Source organism: Cynocephalus volans, chromosome 6, assembly GCF_027409185.1.
Source record: "Cynocephalus volans isolate mCynVol1 chromosome 6, mCynVol1.pri, whole genome shotgun sequence".
NCBI classification, from domain to species: Eukaryota; Metazoa; Chordata; class Mammalia; order Dermoptera; family Cynocephalidae; genus Cynocephalus; species Cynocephalus volans.
In genome coordinates, this window is record NC_084465.1 from 26,462,937 (window position 1) to 26,481,968 (window position 19,032).

Consider the following 19,032-nt stretch of genomic DNA (forward strand, 5'->3'; position numbering starts at 1 on the left):
TGTTTAAATTGGACAGCTTATAGAACTGAACACCATTGGAGCTGTCTAAAGATGTCACTTCCCTGCTCAAAAACCTTTGCTGAGTGGCATTTTAGCCTGTCATTCAGGGCTCTGTGGTACTGAGTGTAGTCTACATCTTTGCCTTTACTACTCTAAATGCATCAACATGTGGCAATCAAATTGGATGGGTTTCAGGTACCCAAGTATATTTGCTTCCTTTGTTAGTCATGGAAAGTTTCAAATCTATGGAAAAAACAGGGAATAATTTAATTACTACAAACCCACCATCCAACATAGCAAAACCTTAGTATTCTGCCTTATTTACTTCAGATTTTTTTAAAGAAAAAAGACAAACATAGTTCTCTCCCAATGTGTTTTAATATCCCAGCCATTTACTTTTGGCAGGGCTAAGCCTCTCCCCTGGAATGGCCTCTACTGGGCTGCAGCTGGCAGAACTTGGGGGCTTGGGGCGGCTGTGTCCTCTACTCCCCTCTGAGACTGCCCCTCTGGTGGTACTCAGCAGCACCTGCCTTTTCTCCTGTTTTCTTTTCGTTAGTGACCTTACACTTCCTTTCTCTATCTCCTGAAAGGCCTTGACCTAGTAAGCACTTGATATACATTTGTTTCCTTAATATACAAAAGAAGGCTGATAGTATCAAATTACAGTGTCAAAAACAATGTCAAGGTGCAGCAACTTCTACAAAGGAAGAAACAAAATAGCCAACCCATTAGAGGGTAAAAATTAAATTTCTAAGGCTTTAATAAACATTTCTCTCTAAAAGGTAAATTAAGGTAAATGGAATTTACTACTTAGGGGCTAGTTTAGTCTCATTGTCTCAGCGTAAGACTTTGTTATAATGAATTTAAAGGGCTCTAAGTCACAAATCTGCAAACTCTTTCTGTAAAGGCCAGATTTGGCCACTTATGGTCTCTATCACAACTTCTTTATTTTCTTTTTTTTAAATAACCCTTTAGAATATATATATTTTTTAAATTCTTAGCTACACCCTTGCACTAGTTATTCAAATTCGGCAAGCCCATTTGGCCATTTACCTTATCTTCCTATTGCAATTAGTCCCTGCAACTCCACAGGAGAAAAAACAAAGCATAAGGATGCAAGGGTATGTTTTTGTCCGGCATGCATTCTGAATAGAGTTCTAACCATCTTGTCCCTTCATAGTGTGTGTAAGATATTTACTTGAAAACAATATGCACTTAGAGCTTTTAGGAACAAATTTAATTGTTTACTAGCAGTTCTTAACATTTTTTTTTTCAGCCAGCAGATTCAGCCTAGGCTATAGCAGCATAAATTTTCAGGTAAATAATACACGGTTAAAATCAGTCGGAGGCTAGTAGTGTCTCCATGTAATAGCTCATTCTTGAGCAGATTGAGAGACAGTTTTTACCAGCTGCTTCAAAAACCTGACAGGCAGGGTCTGCTTAGACTAAAATCTATTCCTAAAATAATAGACCTGGGCTGACTTTAATTATATAACTGCAAATCTAAAAATGATGGGGGATTTCCTTAAAAATTACTGTGGAATCATAACTAGTCCTGTTCTATCTGGGAGGTGAATCATTTTATTAACCCAGAAAGTAAAAACAAAGCGTGGCATTCCCATTTCCGCAATCCCTCAAGATTTCCGGGATGGCGATGCAGTATATTTATTCTCCTGCAAACCAAGCGTTCTGTGTTGTCCCTCTTAATCCCTTCCCTTTGGGGGGGAAATGCATAAACTCTGTTCCGAAGAAGTCTCCCTGTGGGATTCCCCTTCACTTTAGTGACCATAATAACTGTCATCTTTGTTACCTCCTGATGTCGAAGGTAAGTCTGAACCTCCCCAGGACTTGCCAGCTTTGGAGTGACTGGAACACATGCCTGCCCACTCACGGCCCTTGTGTTTTCTTTCTCCTTCCCCACCCCCCATGCAGAGTACATCCAGAAATATGCAACCGAGGAAGCACTGAAAGAGCAGGAGGAGGGCACCGGTGACAGCTCGTCAGAGAGTTCTATGTCTGACTTTTCGGAAGATGAGGCCCAGGATATGGAGTTGTAGTAGAAAAAACACCTGCTTTTCAGAAAGACTATTATTTCCTAACCATGAGAAGCAGACTATAATATTCATATTTAAACAAAGCAATTTTTTTTATTACTAAACAAGGTTTTTATGAATAATAGCATTGATATATATATATTATATATCACCCTTTAGATCTTGATTTCTTGGTCATTTCTCAACCTGAGGTGCATAGCATATTCCCACATTCCATTTTGGTAGCAATATGCAGTCCGAATGCATGCATTCATAAGTCCACTTGGCCAAGTCAGCCTGTGTGCTACTGAACTGTCAAAGGAAATAGCCGCTCTAATAGGTAGACACGAGTAAAAATAACAGAAAAGAGTTGCTTCTTTTATTGATGGTTCCAAAGAAACAAACCAAACCAACCAACTCTTGGACGTGAACATAGAATAGTGTTTTTTCAAAATGGAAAGGAAACAACTGGGGAGGAAGAGGCCTGCTGTGGGAGCATTTAGAGCCAGCCACATAAGAATCAGAGCTGCTCCTTCCTGTGAATCCTAGGTGGCCCCATTTCAGTGGAATAACAGTATAAAACAAGGGAGCTAATTGGAGTATTGAAACTTAAAACAATTTTTTGACTCAGATTTTTAAGTACATTTTTATATAGAGATTCCTGCCCTTCATGCAACCAGGCCCTGCAGCCACAAGTGTTTTGCTTTGGAGAACCTTTTGGAAGTGTTTTCTGAACCCGATTCTTTTTCTTGGGGTAGACTTTTTTGAGAGGATGAGACAGGAGGAGAAAAGTGACTGGGAAGATGCTTCCTCTCATCCAAAACACATGCAAAGTCGCATCCTAATCCTGGTGTTTGGCCAGTTTGAAACCACTACCCTGGACTAAGAGCTTTAAATTTGAGGGCTGGGTTTTTGGTTTTTTTTTTTTTTTCTTGTGTGTCTGAATTGTGCTTAGGTTGCAAATGTGATCTTCACCTACCAAGAGATGGTCTCCTCCTTGGACAAGCCGCTCAGGGGACCATTAGACTTGGGAAGAAGAGCTGTCTGGTGGCTGGGAAGCTCTGGGTCCTCCCATTCATGTTTGGGGTTTGTTTTCCCTTCTGCTGCCACTCCTGCAGCAGCCTGGTCATCATCTGTTTGTGGGAGTGGGAAACGGGTATTTTAGACCCAGCACACATTCTACATTTAAAATGAATAATAATTGGAAAAATAAAAGTTCTTATACCCAAGAACATGGGGAAAACACACAAGTTTTTTCAGAGAGTGACCTAATAGGAAGAAGGGATTCAGAAATATGATGTAGTAGAACAGGTTTTGAAGGAAGGAGATTTTCTCTCCTGTATGTGTTAAGAGGAAATCAGACAGTTTTAAATGCCTGCTAATCAGATGTTTACTCACTAACCATATATCCAGGTTGCTGCAGAGTTTCTTTCAAATCTGAGTGTTGCCTGCTGAATTTGGAGAGGTTTTAGATGGCAGCTCTGTATTCCTTTTTTGCCGCAACCAATATGACAATAGCAGAATTAGCCAATCCTAAGACCTTCTAAAGACAATTTTTGAATGTCCCATTGGGATAACTTAATTTTTCTTCTTGATGTGTGTTTTTAGTTTAGAAGTGCTGTATTTCACAAGGTTTAAGTCAGTGAGGTTGGAAGATACCCTATCTTTTTTTATTCAGAAAGCACAATCAGTCTTTTCTTTGAAAATCTATATAAAGTACATCTTGCTCTTAGCATGATTATTTTCCTAAATAAAAAGACAAAGAATTTACTTATTTTATGTTAATTACGGGCATGAAGCAAAAGGTTTTCTTTAAAAAAGTGCAGTTATGTAGGGTTGTGGTTAGTTAACAGTAACTGAGTTATCTAGCATCTGTGGCTTGTTGGAAGGGTGGTAGTAACTATTTAACATGTAATGGTGTGCTTTAACTCTTATCTAGCACGCTGTCTTCTCATTGCTTTCGGGGAGGGAGGGTCTCTACTGGCACTGTCTAACTTGCTTACCTGCTGAATTAGCAGTTTGCTTGTGCTATAACCTTTATTGTAGGTGCTACTTAGGGTAGGCTTAAAGTGCTGGGTGATTTGAGTTCAAACAATAAAAAATTGTATTTTTTCAATATTGTATAAACAATAGTGTTCTAATTACCTTTCAAAAAAATAATGTCCAGATAGTAATTGCTTCTGATCTTGTCAAAAACATGAGTAGAACCAAGTTTAGGGAAGGTGTATGAGCAGTGCCACAGCTCTGCTCCTCCCCTAAATCCACGTTTCTCTCATGAAAAGACATCAGCGTGCCTCCGATCTCCAGAGCTCCAGCACCAGAGAGCTGACGGTGCAGAATCCCCAAATGAAGACTTGATGGGGGAGGTTGCAGGGCTTAAGAAGCAGATCTGAGTGTGGCTTCAGAGTGTGCATGTGTGTATGTGTGTGTGTGTCTGTGTCCATTCAAGTCTGTGTGATGAAGGTATAATTAGGCTTCTCTGTTAGCCCTGGAAGCTCCTGTAATTGCTACACAAATCCAACTCTTCTCTCTCGTTATGTGCAAGTCTACCCTTTTGGGCACTAACCTTGGTCCCATGTTGTGTTTTGGCTGTTTGTGGGGCTTTTCCTCTTCACTAGGAAATTGACTTTTGCTATCAATTGAACAGAATCTCTTCTTATGCTAACTTTTTGTTCCTTCCCTGCACCTGGGAGAGGTGGAAGTAGGAGGCCGTACTTATAGGTAGAAGAGGGGCTAGAAGAAGACCTGGCTGTGAATCTGAGGACTCTGTGCCCCCAATAACAGATGGTAGAGTGAGTCTGCAGCAATGGGTGTTTCAACTCCAGAAGGCTTTCCAAGTTGTCCAAGGTTGTCTCTTCCTGATACTCAAAAGTATCCAGAGCCCCGGGGAAAGACTGAACATCCTTGGCTTTTGAGGTGGTGGCGGCTGTAGGTCAGAGCTGCTTCTGGCAGTTTCCCTTCCCTTCTTAGTACCCATACTTTTTGAAATCCTACCTTGTGGTTTACCAGCGCAAGCCATTCTTTGCCCCTGTTCAAATGACTGAGCTCAAGCTCTTGCCAAACATCAACAAGCAAGACGGCTGCAATACAGCAGCATTTAATCTGCTGCACTCCAGCTTTCTCCGGAAGCCCCAGCACAGGGGCCTGTGGATTGCAGTCGGTGGTAGCCAACCCAGACACTGGCATTTTGGCTTTTTGTCTTCAATCTCCTCGCCTATCTGAGGTTACCATGCAGTTTCGACCAGCATTTTATACTAGTGAGGTAATTACCAGAAGTTGCCATATACTCTCTCCAATACCTAGCATTTTTTGTCTATTTCAAATGCCGTTCTAATTGCCAACTGGCTGATCTAAGCTGCTGAGGAGTGTCTCCCCTCAAAAGGCTCCCTGAAGCCCAAGTTGGCGTTGGCCTGACACTTGGTTTTTATTAGGTCTCCTGTTGGGATGGCTGAGAATCATGAAAGATCCTCTCCTAGCCTCCAGGTGTCACGTTTTCTAGACACCAAGTTTCTGGGGACTAGTGTTTGATTTTTAAATGGCATGTGGCCCGTCTATATTTTAGTGACTCAGAAAAGTGAAAGCCACTTACAAAAGTCAACAGGAGTTTTATTTGGTTTCATCAACTTTCTGAGTTCATAGCCTTGCTGAATGAAATCATTTCTGATTGGGCACGAAGGATTGCATTTCTTTGGACTTCTGAATCCATGTTCATACTTCTCTCTGGCCACTGGACACCTTAGCGATCCCATTAGGCTCAGATGGGCGGAGACCCTTCGGGGAAGGGGGAGTTGCCAGTCCTCGGGTGTGCAGTTCTCCACTCACCTGAGGAAGGGCCGGGCTCTTCATTTAGCAAGTATTCGTCTTGGCTGTGGGCTTGGGAAGAAATGGCCATTATTTACTGATTGTATTTGGTACATATTGTGTGATACTTGAAGAGATAAAAGGGACTTACCAGCCCTTAATTGAAATCTAAGCTTTTTATTGCTCATTTTTCCCTTGCCCTGTCTCCTCCCTTCCACCTTTTTCCTTGCATTGTGATGATCTAGTGGGCACTTCTGTCAACAGGACAAATGCCTCTGACTATAACCTCTTAATAGTTGTGTATAATGAAAACTGTAAACTTTTTTAAATAAAATGTGTATATACCTTGGCAAATGGCTGGACCTTGATCAATAAGATAATAGCTCCCATGGTTACTCTTAGCCCATTTTAAAAAATACCCTCCCTGTACAACTGGCTCCCCTCTGAGCAGTAGATATTGGCTTTTTTTTTTTTTTTTTTTTTTTGATTGAGCAGCTATTACAAGGCAGGTTAGTGTCATCCTCAGGCAGTAATAACAGAGGCTCTGCCCAGAGTCCTGTTCCTATACCCAGAACTCAGATGACTGACTTCATGTGACTGCTGGCTATAAACATGGGGAGGCTTCTCCACTAGAGCCCTGAAAAGCCATCTTTTCGTGAAGTTCTGTAGCCTGAAAGTCCTCATCTACCCCATGTCTTCGAAACCCTGTCAACCCATGCTGAGTGAGAGATACCCACTTGGCCTGGAGCTCAGTGCAGTGCAGCTCCCTGCAGGGGCTGATCTGCCTGAACAGGTGCCCCTCTGCGCCAAATACCAACCTCAACCAGGAGGGCTGGGGAGCAGTAGGTTTTGCTTGGGAAGCTGATCACTGGATTAGACTAGCTAATTTCGATTCCTTTCTAAAACACGTGTACGCCTTCAGTGGCCACCAGATGGCGATGTTGCATAGTCAGTCTAAGGGGGACTATTGGTGCTTGGTTTTGTTAAAACACCCATTAAGACAAAAGATTTGTCTTTGGTCCCGTGTTATTTCCCCAACTCTCTGCCACTGTTTTCTCCTTATTCATTCACCCAAACTCCTTTTTTTCTTCCTTGCATCCTGATGGATTCTCCCCCAGTGACCCAGCTTCGTATCTACCTGCCAGAGAGAATGAGGGTGAGGCCTTCTCCCTCTCTTGGCAAATAAACCCTCAGGCTACCTTGGCTACCTCCAGCGCTCAGAAGCAAAACATTCAACAGGTTCTTTGCAGGTGGTCCTCAGTGACCCGTCACCCCGAGGAACATCAGAGCTGTGAGTTCTAGTCCCAACTCCATTAACCAGCTATGCAACCTTGAGCTCATGATGGGGCTTCTGTGGGCCTTGGGTACTCAGCTGGAAACTGAGGTTTCTATACTAGCAGGTTCTGACCCTGACACTTTGTGACTCAGGACTCCATGCAGACCTTGAAAAAATATACTGCAGGGTGTAGTAGCCAGAGAGGGGATACTGTACATTAACCTGTGGAACGCCAAGGTTTCAAGATGGAGGTAAAGAGTTTCCAGACCCAAAGAGGTTTCGGTGTTTAGAGCACCCATTTTCCACTCTAAAGGGGAATTAGATGCAATTCTATTCATCTCACACAAGGCAGTTGCCTTTTATTTATTTTTGTTTTTGTTTTGGTGGCTGTCCAGTATGAGGATCCTAACCTGTGATGGCAGCTGCTTTTAAAACTGTCCCAGGAGGGATCTCTGTGCATTCAGTGGGGCTTGGGTCCCCTTCCCCACCTAGCATCACTCTCAGCCTCAGTCCAGCTGCTTCCTGAGTGGCAAGTGGCTTGCCCCTTTCCTGAGAAGGGAGATGGGGTTTCCGGGGCATGTCCTGGAAAAGAAAGCTGTGGGCTCAGAGTCCCAAAACGTACTCACCTTCATTTCTCTTGCTCTCTGAAAGCTACTCTATCTCCCAGGGAGTGAGTTGCTGTGACACTGGATTCTGGGATTTCCTTCTCCCCACCTAGAATCAAGGTAAAGACAGTTTTTATGACTCCCACATTCCCCCGACCTGCTGAGGGCCAGGAGCCACCTGAAAGCCTGAGCAGCCTTATTTGTAAGGAGCCCCCAAGCATCTCAGAGACTCAGATCCTCCATGAGCCCAGGACTGCCACCTAAGGGCAGAGCCCACTTTCCACTGCCTCGCATTGTATTGTCTGTGCACCCACAACTTCTTGGAACTGAAGATACCCCAGCTGGAGATTTAATGTTAGAAGGTGAAAGACACGAGCACTTCTCCTCTGGCTGTGTATATGTATGTGTATGTGTGTGTGTGTGTGTGTGTGTGCACGTGCACATGTCTGTAATGAAGGATTTGTTTTTTAAAAAACTTCTGTGTAAGGGCTGAGCCCGTGGCGCACTCGGTAGCGTGCTGCACTAGCAGCGCGGCGACGCTCCCGCCGCCGCGGGTTAGGATCCTATATAAGCATGACCGGTGCACTCCCCGGCTGAGCGCCGGTCACGGGAAAAAAAAAAAAACAAAAAAAAACTTCTGTGTACCTGGGCTCTTTGCGGGCTCAAGACATGGCTCCCAGGACCTGGTGTCAAGTGGCCAGAGGTGGCAGGAACAGACCTGGATTCACTAAAAGAAAAATTTGCCCCTTCTGGCTGCCCCATCATTGACAATCTGGAGAGGGGGTGCTGGATGGCTGATGCGGTTTGACCTTCAGGTCTTGCTCAGCTTCCCTTCCTGGGGTCCCTACCACCTCAGCCCGTGCATAGGAAGCCTCTCCCCGGGAAGCTCCAGCCTCTGCAGGCGGCCTAGCTTCCTATCTCTTCAGTTCTATGAACAGTGAATCAGGTGCCTGCGACAGTCCACTTGTGTGCATTTAAAAGTGTGGAACAATGCTTTTAAAAGATGCATTTTTACAGATTTCAAAAGAATTATGTGCTGGTAACAAATCAGCATTCCAGAAACAGGTGGTGTCTTCCATAATGCCCTCCTCTGGGGAAAACCACTATCGACAGTGGCTGAAGAGGGTCTCCCCTTGTGAGTCTCACGCTGTGAGCCCCTGGGTAAGTAGACCAGGCTGTGGCCCTGGAGGACATTAACTACTTGTGAGGTGCCAAGCGGTGTGGTCACACAGACAGTGAGTGGCACAACCAATGTGGGAACCTGGGTCTAAGAGCATAGATGATGTTCTTTCCAAGAGCTCATGCCAGCCAAGCTCAGTGCCCACATCCAGCACACGCTGGGCTGTCAGCATCCATTTCTATGTGAGCCTCATGCCATCTGGGGCCCCTAGGAGATGCTGCCTGTCCAACCTCCTGCCCAGGGGTCACTCCCATGGGGTTGGCCCAGCTCAGAGGGTCAGTCCTCTCCCATCCACCACATCCCCATTTCTACTGACACCAGTGTCCCCAACCTCTGAGACTTGTAGTGGAGTCAGAAAATAAAACTAAGATTTACTCACTCCTTACAACAGAAATTCAGAAACAGAATGCAATCTGCATAAGTAATTAAAGATTTTCTACTAGTCACTAAAAAAAAAAGGTAAAATTAATGTTTTATTTAACTCAATATATCCAAAATATTTCAGCGTGCAATTAATATTAAATTTATGAGATGCTTTGCATTCTTGTTTTGGTATTAACTCTTTGAAATCCCCTGTGTATTTCACACTGGCACATCTCAATTTGGAGGCTAGATTTTCAGCGCTCATCGTGACACGTAGGCTGGCCAGTTAGTTCAGTTGATTATTAGAGTGTAGTGCTGATAACTCCAAAATCCAGGGTTCCATCCCTGTACCAGCCAGCCACCAAAAAAAAAAAAAAAAAACAGTGACATGTAGTCCTACCACAACAGAGCTGTTCTGCAGAAAAACTTGCACTGCTTGGTTTAAAATTTTAATTAATTAAAATTACACACCATGAACAATTCGGTGCTCATAGCCACATGGGGCTCTGGCTACCTACTGCACCGCTCAGCCCCAGAAGCCTCTCGGTACAGCAGGGCTTTTTCGGAGAAGGCAAATCACAAGATCTCGAGAACGAAAGAGCCACTTTTCTTAGGCTTGTGCGGCGGGACCAGACCCTCCACTCGGTGTACCGGGATTTGGAGGCGCCTTTAGCCCGTCCGCCCGCGGGCTGGAGCGTCACTGTGACTGCGGGTCCGAGGGCGAGGGCGCCGCGTCGCCGCTCTGCCAGAAGGGGGCGCCCGGGTCCCGCTCTGCGGCCCCGGCTGGAGCCGCTGCGGGGCGTGTGCCCGGCCCTGGGGTGTGGCAACCCGGCGGGGAGGGACGCAGACTCCTCTTCAACACCATCACAAAACAAAGAGGGGGTTCAGCGTATAGGCCACAGCGGGGGCCGCGGAGGGGAGAGAGACGGCTCAGGCCACCTCCCCAGCTGACCTTTCGAGGAGGGAGGAAATAGGGTCATGAAAGCGCCACACGCTACGAGGAGGGGCTTCCTGGAGGAGGGGGCTGAATCCGGGCCTGGCTGGACAGGAGGGCGTTGGGTGGCCTGCGACAGCCCGGGGCGTGCGGGCGGTGGGAGTGGACCGGGGGTCGGGGGGTCGGGGTCCTGGCTGGCCAGGAGGCGCGGTGGGAAGGAAGGTGCAAGGGTGATCTGGGGCTAAATCAGGCATCAGAGGCACAAAGCAAGGACATAGAGAAGGGGGGCGGGGACAGAGACCTAAAGAGTTCTCGGGACGCCTGAGGGTTGAGCGGCAGGAAGGGGGGGGCAGGGGCGCAGGGCCGGAGCCCGCCCGGGGGACCAAAGCACCTCCCGGAAGGGACCCAGGAGGCGTCACTAAGGAGATGGCGCAGACCGGCTTCCACCCTCGGTCTGTCCTGCGTCACGTGCTCGGGGAAGCCTGCTGATGGGTTCTGAGCCGCCCTGTCTATGGAGACCCACGTGGCTACGAGCCGGAGCCCTAAACCAACAGCCTGCAGGAGCCGGGGCCTGCAGACGACCACGTGAGTGAGCTGGAGTGGATCCCCAGATCCGGCGGAGCTAGGAACGGCTGCAGCCAGGCCTCCTGAGAGCGGGGGCAAGCCACAGCCTGGGGCAGCGTCCCCCCGCTCGTGACCCTCGGAAACTGGGACGTAGATGAGAATATGTGATTGTTATTCCAAGCTTCTAGTTTTGGGGTGTGATTCGTGATGCAGCGATAGATACCGAATACTCTATGACTTTGTGGAGCCATTGTATTAGCGTTAGGCTGCTTATCTATGGACTTATTTTATGTGAGAGAGAAATATAATTTCAACTATATTTAAACCACTGCTTTAAATTTTTTTTCTTTTTTTTTTTTTTAAAAAAAAGATGACCAGTAAGGGGATCTCAACCCTTGGCTTGGTGTTGTCAGCACCACGCTCAGCCAGTGAGCAAACCGGCTATCCCTATATAGGATCCGAACCCGTGGCCTTGGTGTTATCATCAGCACCGCACTCTACCGAGTGAGCCACGGGCCGGCCCTTTAAATTTTTTTTCTGTTTATCACAACTGAACCTAATCTTAAATGATTCGATAGTAAAGACTGGAAATAACAGAGTGGGACATTAGGTTCCTGCTGTCTGCATGGCGTCCTAGCTTTGGCTTCCATTTACAAGATCACCTAGTGGTCCAGGATAGCTGCCAGAGCTCCAGAAATCATATTTCAAATCCAGGCAGCAGGAAGAAAGAAAGAATAAAAGGTGCACATCCCCCGGCCGACGGCTCCTTTTAAGGGTTCTTCTTGGAAGCCTCCTCCACAATTCCTCACCTCCTTGGCCACTCTGGGCCACATGGCCACACTTTGCTTCAGGGAAGCAGGGCACATTGCCCCCTTGAATAAAATTAGAGTTCTCCTAATGCAACATGTGGACCTTGTGTTTTTAGAACCTGTGGGAACAAGTCAGCTCTTAAAAAAAATTATGAGCCAGTTGGGGAAATTTGTACAATGAGTGGGTATGTGATATTAAAAATTATTATTGTTTTTTAATGTGTGATAAAGTTATTGCGTTTTGTATTGTGCATATGTCTATACACATACATATATATGTTCAAAAACTACCTGTTAGGAGTATGCATTGAATTTATGGATGAAATGACATGTCTGGATTTGTTTCAAAATAACCCAGTGGTGGAAGGGGATTTAAGAGATGAGACACGATTAGCCATGTATTGACTATTGCTGAAGCTGAATGATGGGCACATGGGAGTTCTTTATACATTCTCTCTGCTTTTGAAGAGGTTATAAGTTTTTCATAATAAAAGTTTTTTTAAGGTTCTGCTTTTAAGTAAAAGTATTGAAAAACTGGAGTTCTAAAAATTTGGGATACTCTTCTGTTCTCTGTCACAGTTATTAGCAGCCGAGTTCAATCCCTAACCAGCAGAGGTGGGCCGAATGTCCCATGATCTCATGTCCTACAACAGGCCTGGGCCCTGCTCTCCAGGCCAGATTTGCATTATGGGCCTGGAAGGAAGGGAGAAAGGGGGTATAACTGAAAGCATACGAGACTCAGGCCCTGGTCCCTAGGAGTTTATAATTTATTGGAGCAGACAGTGCCAATGCAACACCACCCACACTCTGAGTAATCACTCCAAGATAGGAGCTAAACAGGTGGCAAATGGTTCCGTTTGTATTCTTTCAATGAGAAGGGTAAGGCCAGGCGTGCTGCATGGAGGAGGAGGCAGGGGTGAACTGGGCCTTGATTTAACTTGATAAGGAGAGGAGGCCCATCTGGCAAGAAGAACATGAGATCAGGAGGCTTTGCTGAGCCTCGCTGCAAAGTGTGTGTTCCAGGAGGCCGAGGGATACTGCATCTCTGTGCCTGTTTCTGGCCGTGGCAAAGGAATTAGTTATTCAGAAAAAAAGGTGGACCACAAAGTCTCAAAGCCTCCCTATGAATAATAACGATAATAACAACAGCAACAGTAGCTGACTTTTATTTATTTATTTTTTTTTGGTGGCTGGCCGGTACAGGGATCCAAACCCATGACCTTGGTGAGCAGCTGATGTTTTAATGTTCTAGGTGCCAAACTAAGGGTTTAACTGACATCAAGGCTCTGAGGCTGGTATGATCACCCTGCAGTGCACACCTGTTATTTTTGCCTGCTCCGCATCTGTCCCCTCTCCTTCTGGTGTCAGTATGGCACTGCTGTTTGGGGGAACTACGCCTTCTCACTCATTCTCGTCCTCATGGTTTTTGGAAGCTAACTCCCTCTTCCCCCTCCTTCTAGAGGTGGGCCCCTTTTTTTGGCCACAGCTGGCCAGCCAGGCACCCTTCTCAGAGTTCAGGGAGGAGCTCAGGGCTGGGGCTTCTGTAGAAACTACTGGAAAAGAGAACAGCCTTTTCACTCTGGAGTTATAAAGCTGGTGGGAGGTGAGCCTGGAGCCGGGCTGGGGAGACCCTGCCTGAGAACCAACTTGGACTTTTCCTTTAGGTGAAAATGTAATACTCCTTTTTGTTTAAGCCAGGTTGCGCTGGCTTTCTGTCATTTGCAATCAAGAACCCTAACTTACAGAGTTGGCTGGTTAGCTCAGTTGGTTAGAGCACAGTGTTATAACACCATTGTCACAGATTCAGATAAAAAAAAAAAAATCCTAACTTACAAGCATCCCTATTATTCAGGTGAGGAAATTGAAAGGTGCAGTTACAAGCCCGAGGTTACCATGTCTTCTTAGAATCTGTAATAGCCAAAATAGGAAAGACCATATCCTGGGCCTTAGGAAGACAGACTTCAAAAGTGCAGCTAAAAGAATAGTTTTAAGACAAAGCCTTAAATGCAAGGTGGTGGCCTCCATCTTCTATGCCCAATTGACCATGCAAGTTAACCTCATTCCCTCCAAAAACCCCACTAAAATGACAGTAAAGGATTACAAAAGGCGTGACCCATAGGTACCAAAAGAGAGGAAGAGTAGACAACAGCAAACTAACAACAGCACTACAATGGAAAATAGGTGTCATGTAATAACTAACAGAACAGATTAAAAGTTAAATAAAAAAACAAAAACAAAAATTTTTATTAAATACCCTATTCCTAAACCATAAGTGAGGGAAATGAAGAAGCAACCCAGTATACATTACAGAACCCCTTCAAAGATTGGTGGTTCCAGGTTCCACTGATCATGGAGATAAATGAAGGGCTGTAACAGGAAGAGAGGATGAAAGCTTAAGAAGTGTTGGACACCTAGATCTCCTCCCCAATTCTGTGGACCCAGGCTATTGACACTCTCCCAGCTTTTTAGAAGACCAGATGATTTTGCTAGGGAAAGAGCAAACTAGAGGGATATGAGCACAGGTAAGGGGAATTATCATACTAAAAACTTGGGTTTAAAGTGAAAGGGCTGGCCAGTTAGCTCAGCTGGTTAGAGTACAGTGGTGAAACACCAAAGTCAAGGGTTTGGATCCCTGTACAGTCTAGCTGCCAAAAAAATAAAGTGAAAGATAACACAATGAACAGTAGATCCTCAACCTCCTTTTCTCACTCAGCTCCCAGAAGCCTGGAAGACAGTCATATTCCATCCAGTCAGGAAACGATAGGATTCCTCTATGGGCACTCTGACCAGCTCAAGAGGAAGGACCCATGTATTAATATTAGGAGTTTCCCAATGAAATGGCTCAGTGAGAGCACAACTAGTTAAGGTCACTAGTTGACAATCTCACCCGTGCACACAGAGCTCTAATCAGCTTTTTAGTATCCCTCTTTGAAATATAAATTGAACAAGGTCCAACCGTATGCTATCTACATGAGACACACTTTAGATTCAAAGATACAAATAGGTTGGAAATAAAAGAATGGAAAAAGATATATTATGCAAACAGCAGCTATAAGAAAGCTAGAGTAACTATACTAATATCAGACAAAATAGACCTTTTAAAAAATTATGTTACTAGAGATAATAAGGGACATTTCATAATGATAAAAGGGACAATCCAACAGGAAAATATAACAGTTATAAGCATACATGCACCTAACAACAGAGCCCCAAAATACATGAAGCAAAACACAGGCAGAATTGAAGGGAGAAATAGAAAATTCAATAATAGTTGGAGACTTCAATTCCCCACTTTCAATAATAGGTAGAACAACCAGAGAGATTAACACAGAGATAAACGACTCAAACAACACTATAAACCAACTAGACTGAATAGACACCTATAGAACACTCTACCCAACAACAGGATACACATTCTTCTAAAATGCACTTGAAACATTCTCTAGGATGCACTGTACACTAGGCCATAAAACAAGCCTCAATACATTTAAAAGAATTGAAATTGTACAAAGTATGTTCTCTGATCACAATGGAGTAAAATTAGGAAAAAGATTTGAAGAGACATTTCTCCAAATAGATATACAAATGGCCAATAGGCACATGAAATCATGCTTTACATTACTAGTTATTAGGCAAATGCAAACCAAAACTACAATAAGGTACACTCACACTTACTAGAATGGCTATAATAAAAAAGGTGGACAATAACAAGTGTTGAATGGATGTGGAGAAATTGGAATCCTCACACATTGCTGATGGGAATGTAAAATGTTGCAGTCACTTTGGAAAACAGTCTGGGAGTTCCTCAAACATTAAACACAGAGTTACTGTTTGACCTAGCAACTTCACTCCTAGGTATACACCAGTGAGAGTTGAAAACATGTGTTCATGTTCACACAAAAACTTTTATCCAAATGTTGAAAGCAATATTTTTCATAATAACCCATAAGTAAAAACAACCCAATTGTCTACTAAGTGATGAATGAATCAACAAAATGTGATCTGTTCATGTAATGGGATATTATTCAGCCATTAAAAGGAATCAGGAACTGCTACATGCTGTAACATGGACAAAACTTGAAAACATCATGCTAAGGTAAAGAAGCCAGACACAAAAGGCCATATATTGTATGATTCCATTTGCATGAAAAGAACGGAATAGGCAAATCAACAGAGACAGAACATAGATTACCAGGGACTGGGTTGAGGGGGAATCAGAAATGACTGCCAGTGGGTAACAGGTTTCTTTCTGAGGTGATGAAAATATTCCAATATTAGATAGTGGTCACTGTTGCATGATTTTGTGCATATATTAAAAATCACAGGTTTTCTTTAAAAGAGTGAATTTTATGGAACATGAATTACATCTCAAGTAAGAATAATCTTTTCCACAAATAATTCTGGGACAACTGGCTATTCACATGCAATAATATTCCACGTTATAAGTAACATTCACATGTTATAAAATGTTATTAAAAATGTCTTTCTTAATGAGATAAATGGGCTGTTTGTTTTACAATTAGTTTTTATATCCATGGCTAATAGGGTCAAATTCAGGAAAAATTTTAATCGTATTTTTTATTTTTAGAGATGTAAGCACTGAGAAACTTGTAATAAATAAGGAGATGGGAATGGAAAGCATTTTGATATAGCAATTTTAATCAATTCTTTGAATTCTTTCTGAATTATAACCAAAATCACAGAGTAATCTATCATCACAAATTATTTTTAATGATCTACCTGCTGACAAATCTATTTAGTTCTCCTCTAATTTGCTGAAAGCAAAGAATTGGAAGTCACCTGACTTGCAAAACAATTTTTTTTATCCAATTACTAATGTTAATTCTCTTCATCAATTTCTGGAAAGTATGTCAAGAAAGCTTTACCAGGACTTATCAAATAGTTGCTAATTATATGTATGTTATTTTTGCACTTACAAAAATCTTGTTTAACATATTCAGAAAGGTTAGTAAACTAAAAATGTTAATTTTAATATGCTTTTATCAACATAATTTTTTATAAAATGTCTTTATCACACATTTTTTATAAAATGTCTTTATCACACATTTTTTGTATATGTAATATGTGTAATACACACACATACACATACATAATTTTTTTGTCAAAACCTTGTAGCTGCAGATTTGGTTATTCAATTTATGGAAAATATTTGCTATATAACCAGATTTAGTTCTCATCAAATCAATCAACCAAGTCGGACTTTTCTGTATGAAAAAGACTGACTTCACTTTTTAATTCAAGTAAATGCTTTAATATGCATTCTGGAGAATAAAAAAAAACGATGTGAAATAAATTATAAAATGCATCTTGTAAAATAGATTATTAAAGGCAGATAAAATTAAAATGATATATATAAAACTAATATAATTATCTATTAAAAATTTGTAAAGCAGTATAAAAAACTTGTATGCTGTTTCTTATAGCAGAGTATAATTTTAATTTAATTTAATTTAATTTTGTTATTATTATTATTTTTTAAAGATGACCGGTAAGGGGATCTTAACCCTTGACTTGGTGTTGTCAGCACCACACTCTCCCAGGTGAGCCATGGGCCGGCCCTTAATTTTAAAATGACTTTTATGCAAACACAGAATATCAAAAATGAAATAATGAGGGAATAAGAATGGTTACTGGTTCAAATGAGAATTTGAGGAATGGAGATTTATAGTCAGTTGGTCAGAGGAATGCTGAAAATAGTTTGTTAAGTTAGAAACGACACTGGTTACTATCCTGCAGGGCATTAAAACTGTAATTTTTGAGGTCATCTTCCCTTCCCAACAGGAATAATTTGCATCTCTCCTGAGCAAAAATCTGCAAGTTCACAAATACCTGCAGAGTCTGGTCCCTGTTCAATAGTCAGGCAGTCAAACGGATACTTTCTCCTAGAGAAATGAATAGTCCTTGCTGATCCTGTTACACAACGTTCCCGTGTGCCACTGAAAAGACGCAGAGCCATCTTTTCACATTATTTCCATGTTTGGGATAATTTGTCCTTACAGCCATTATTTAATTTGTATTAATGCAATTTAATGTGTTACTAAAATGATAAATTATTTATTATTTGAAGAATATGATAAGAAGGCATAGTATTCCTTCAATAAATGTGTGCTTATGTGTGTTTCAAGCTCTGGTATTTGGTTTGGGGGAATGATTGACAAGAATTATGTATTAGAAAATCAGAAATAATGCCATTAATTTTGTTAGGCATCATGATTAAACTTTTCCAATAATTTTAATAAAAGAGAAAAATGTAAGAACTAATTAAGTCTGTCAGCTGGCATATAATTTTATTTTTGCTAATAGTAGGAGAAAATATTAAACATTTTATTAGATGAAATAAAAAGAATATTAATTGTAATTGCAACATTATTTTCAAATAATAGTTTACTACATGAGAAGATAGAGTTTTAAACACTTTTTCTTATTGAAACATATTGATTATACATATTTGCAAGGTATGGAGTTAAATATCAATACATATATACAATGTGTGATGATCAAATTAGAGTAATTAGCATATTCATCATTACAAAACTTAATCATTTTCTTGAGATGAGGACATCAGATATCCTCTCTTCTAGCCATTTGATAACATGCAGTACATTACTGTTAATTATATATGCCTACCTTGACTGTATACCCATAGAACTTATTTTCCCTATCTGGCTGTGTGCCCATTGCCCAAACTCTCATGATCTCCCATTTCCCCCTCCCCTCCCCCTCCCCCGTCCTCCTCTCCCTCTTTCCCACTTCTAATAACAAGAGTTCTGCTCTCTCCTTCTGAAAGTTCAACTTATTATTATTATCATTTTTCTTTCTCTTTTTTTTTTTTTGTTGTGATCTGCACCCTTGACCTTGGTGTTACAACACTGTGCTCTAACCAGCTGAGATAACTGACCAGCCCCTTTTCCTTTCTTTCTTTCTTTCTTTCTTTCTTTCTTTCTTTCTTTCTTTCTTTCTTTCTTTCTTACTTTCTTTCTTTCTTTCTTTCTTTCTTTCTTTCTTTCTTTCTTTCTTTCTTTCTTTCTTTCTTTCTTTCTTTCTTTCTTTCTTTCTCTCTTTCTCTCTTTCTCTCTTTCTCTCTTTCTCTCTTTCTCTCTTTCTCTCTCTCTCTCTCTCTCTCTCTCTCTCTCTCTGCTCTTTTCTTTTCTTTTCTTTCTGGCCGATTTCACTCAGTATAACTTTCTCCAAGCTCATCCATGTTGCCGGGAATGGCAAAATTCCATTCTCTTTTATTGGCTGAGTACTAATCCATTGTATGTCTATACCACATTTTATTCATCCAGTCGTCTGTTGATGAACATTTAGGTTGCTTCCATATCTTGGCTATTGTGAATAGAGCTGCAGTAAACATAGGAGTGCAGGTATCTCTTTGACAGGGTGTTTCCACTCCTTTGGGTTTATACCCAGTAGTGGGATTGCTGGATTGTATGATAGTTCTATCTG

General features: G+C 42.3%; 2 protein-coding genes across 3 annotated transcripts in view; one reads left to right on the forward strand and one right to left on the reverse strand.

The window, feature by feature from the left end:
- UBE2H (ubiquitin conjugating enzyme E2 H) overlaps positions 1 to 6,188 on the forward strand; it is a 101,437-nt gene extending 95,249 nt beyond the window's left edge. For both annotated transcript variants that reach the window (XM_063099284.1, XM_063099283.1), the window contains one exon: positions 1,933 to 6,188. In XM_063099284.1, the coding sequence (XP_062955354.1) occupies positions 1,933 to 2,057 (125 nt within the window). In that variant the 3' untranslated portion in view covers positions 2,058 to 6,188. The remainder of the gene's footprint in view (positions 1 to 1,932) is intronic.
- Positions 6,189 to 9,955: 3,767 nt separating this feature from the next.
- Positions 9,956 to 19,032, reverse strand: part of LOC134380882 (collagen alpha-1(I) chain-like) — a 44,853-nt gene continuing 35,776 nt past the window's right edge. Inside the window, exons 11-13 of the mRNA XM_063101017.1 lie at positions 10,630 to 10,839; positions 10,257 to 10,427; positions 9,956 to 10,071 (exon numbers count right to left, since the gene is read on the reverse strand). Coding sequence (XP_062957087.1) covers positions 9,956 to 10,071; positions 10,257 to 10,427; positions 10,630 to 10,839 — 497 coding nt within the window. The remainder of the gene's footprint in view (positions 10,072 to 10,256; positions 10,428 to 10,629; positions 10,840 to 19,032) is intronic.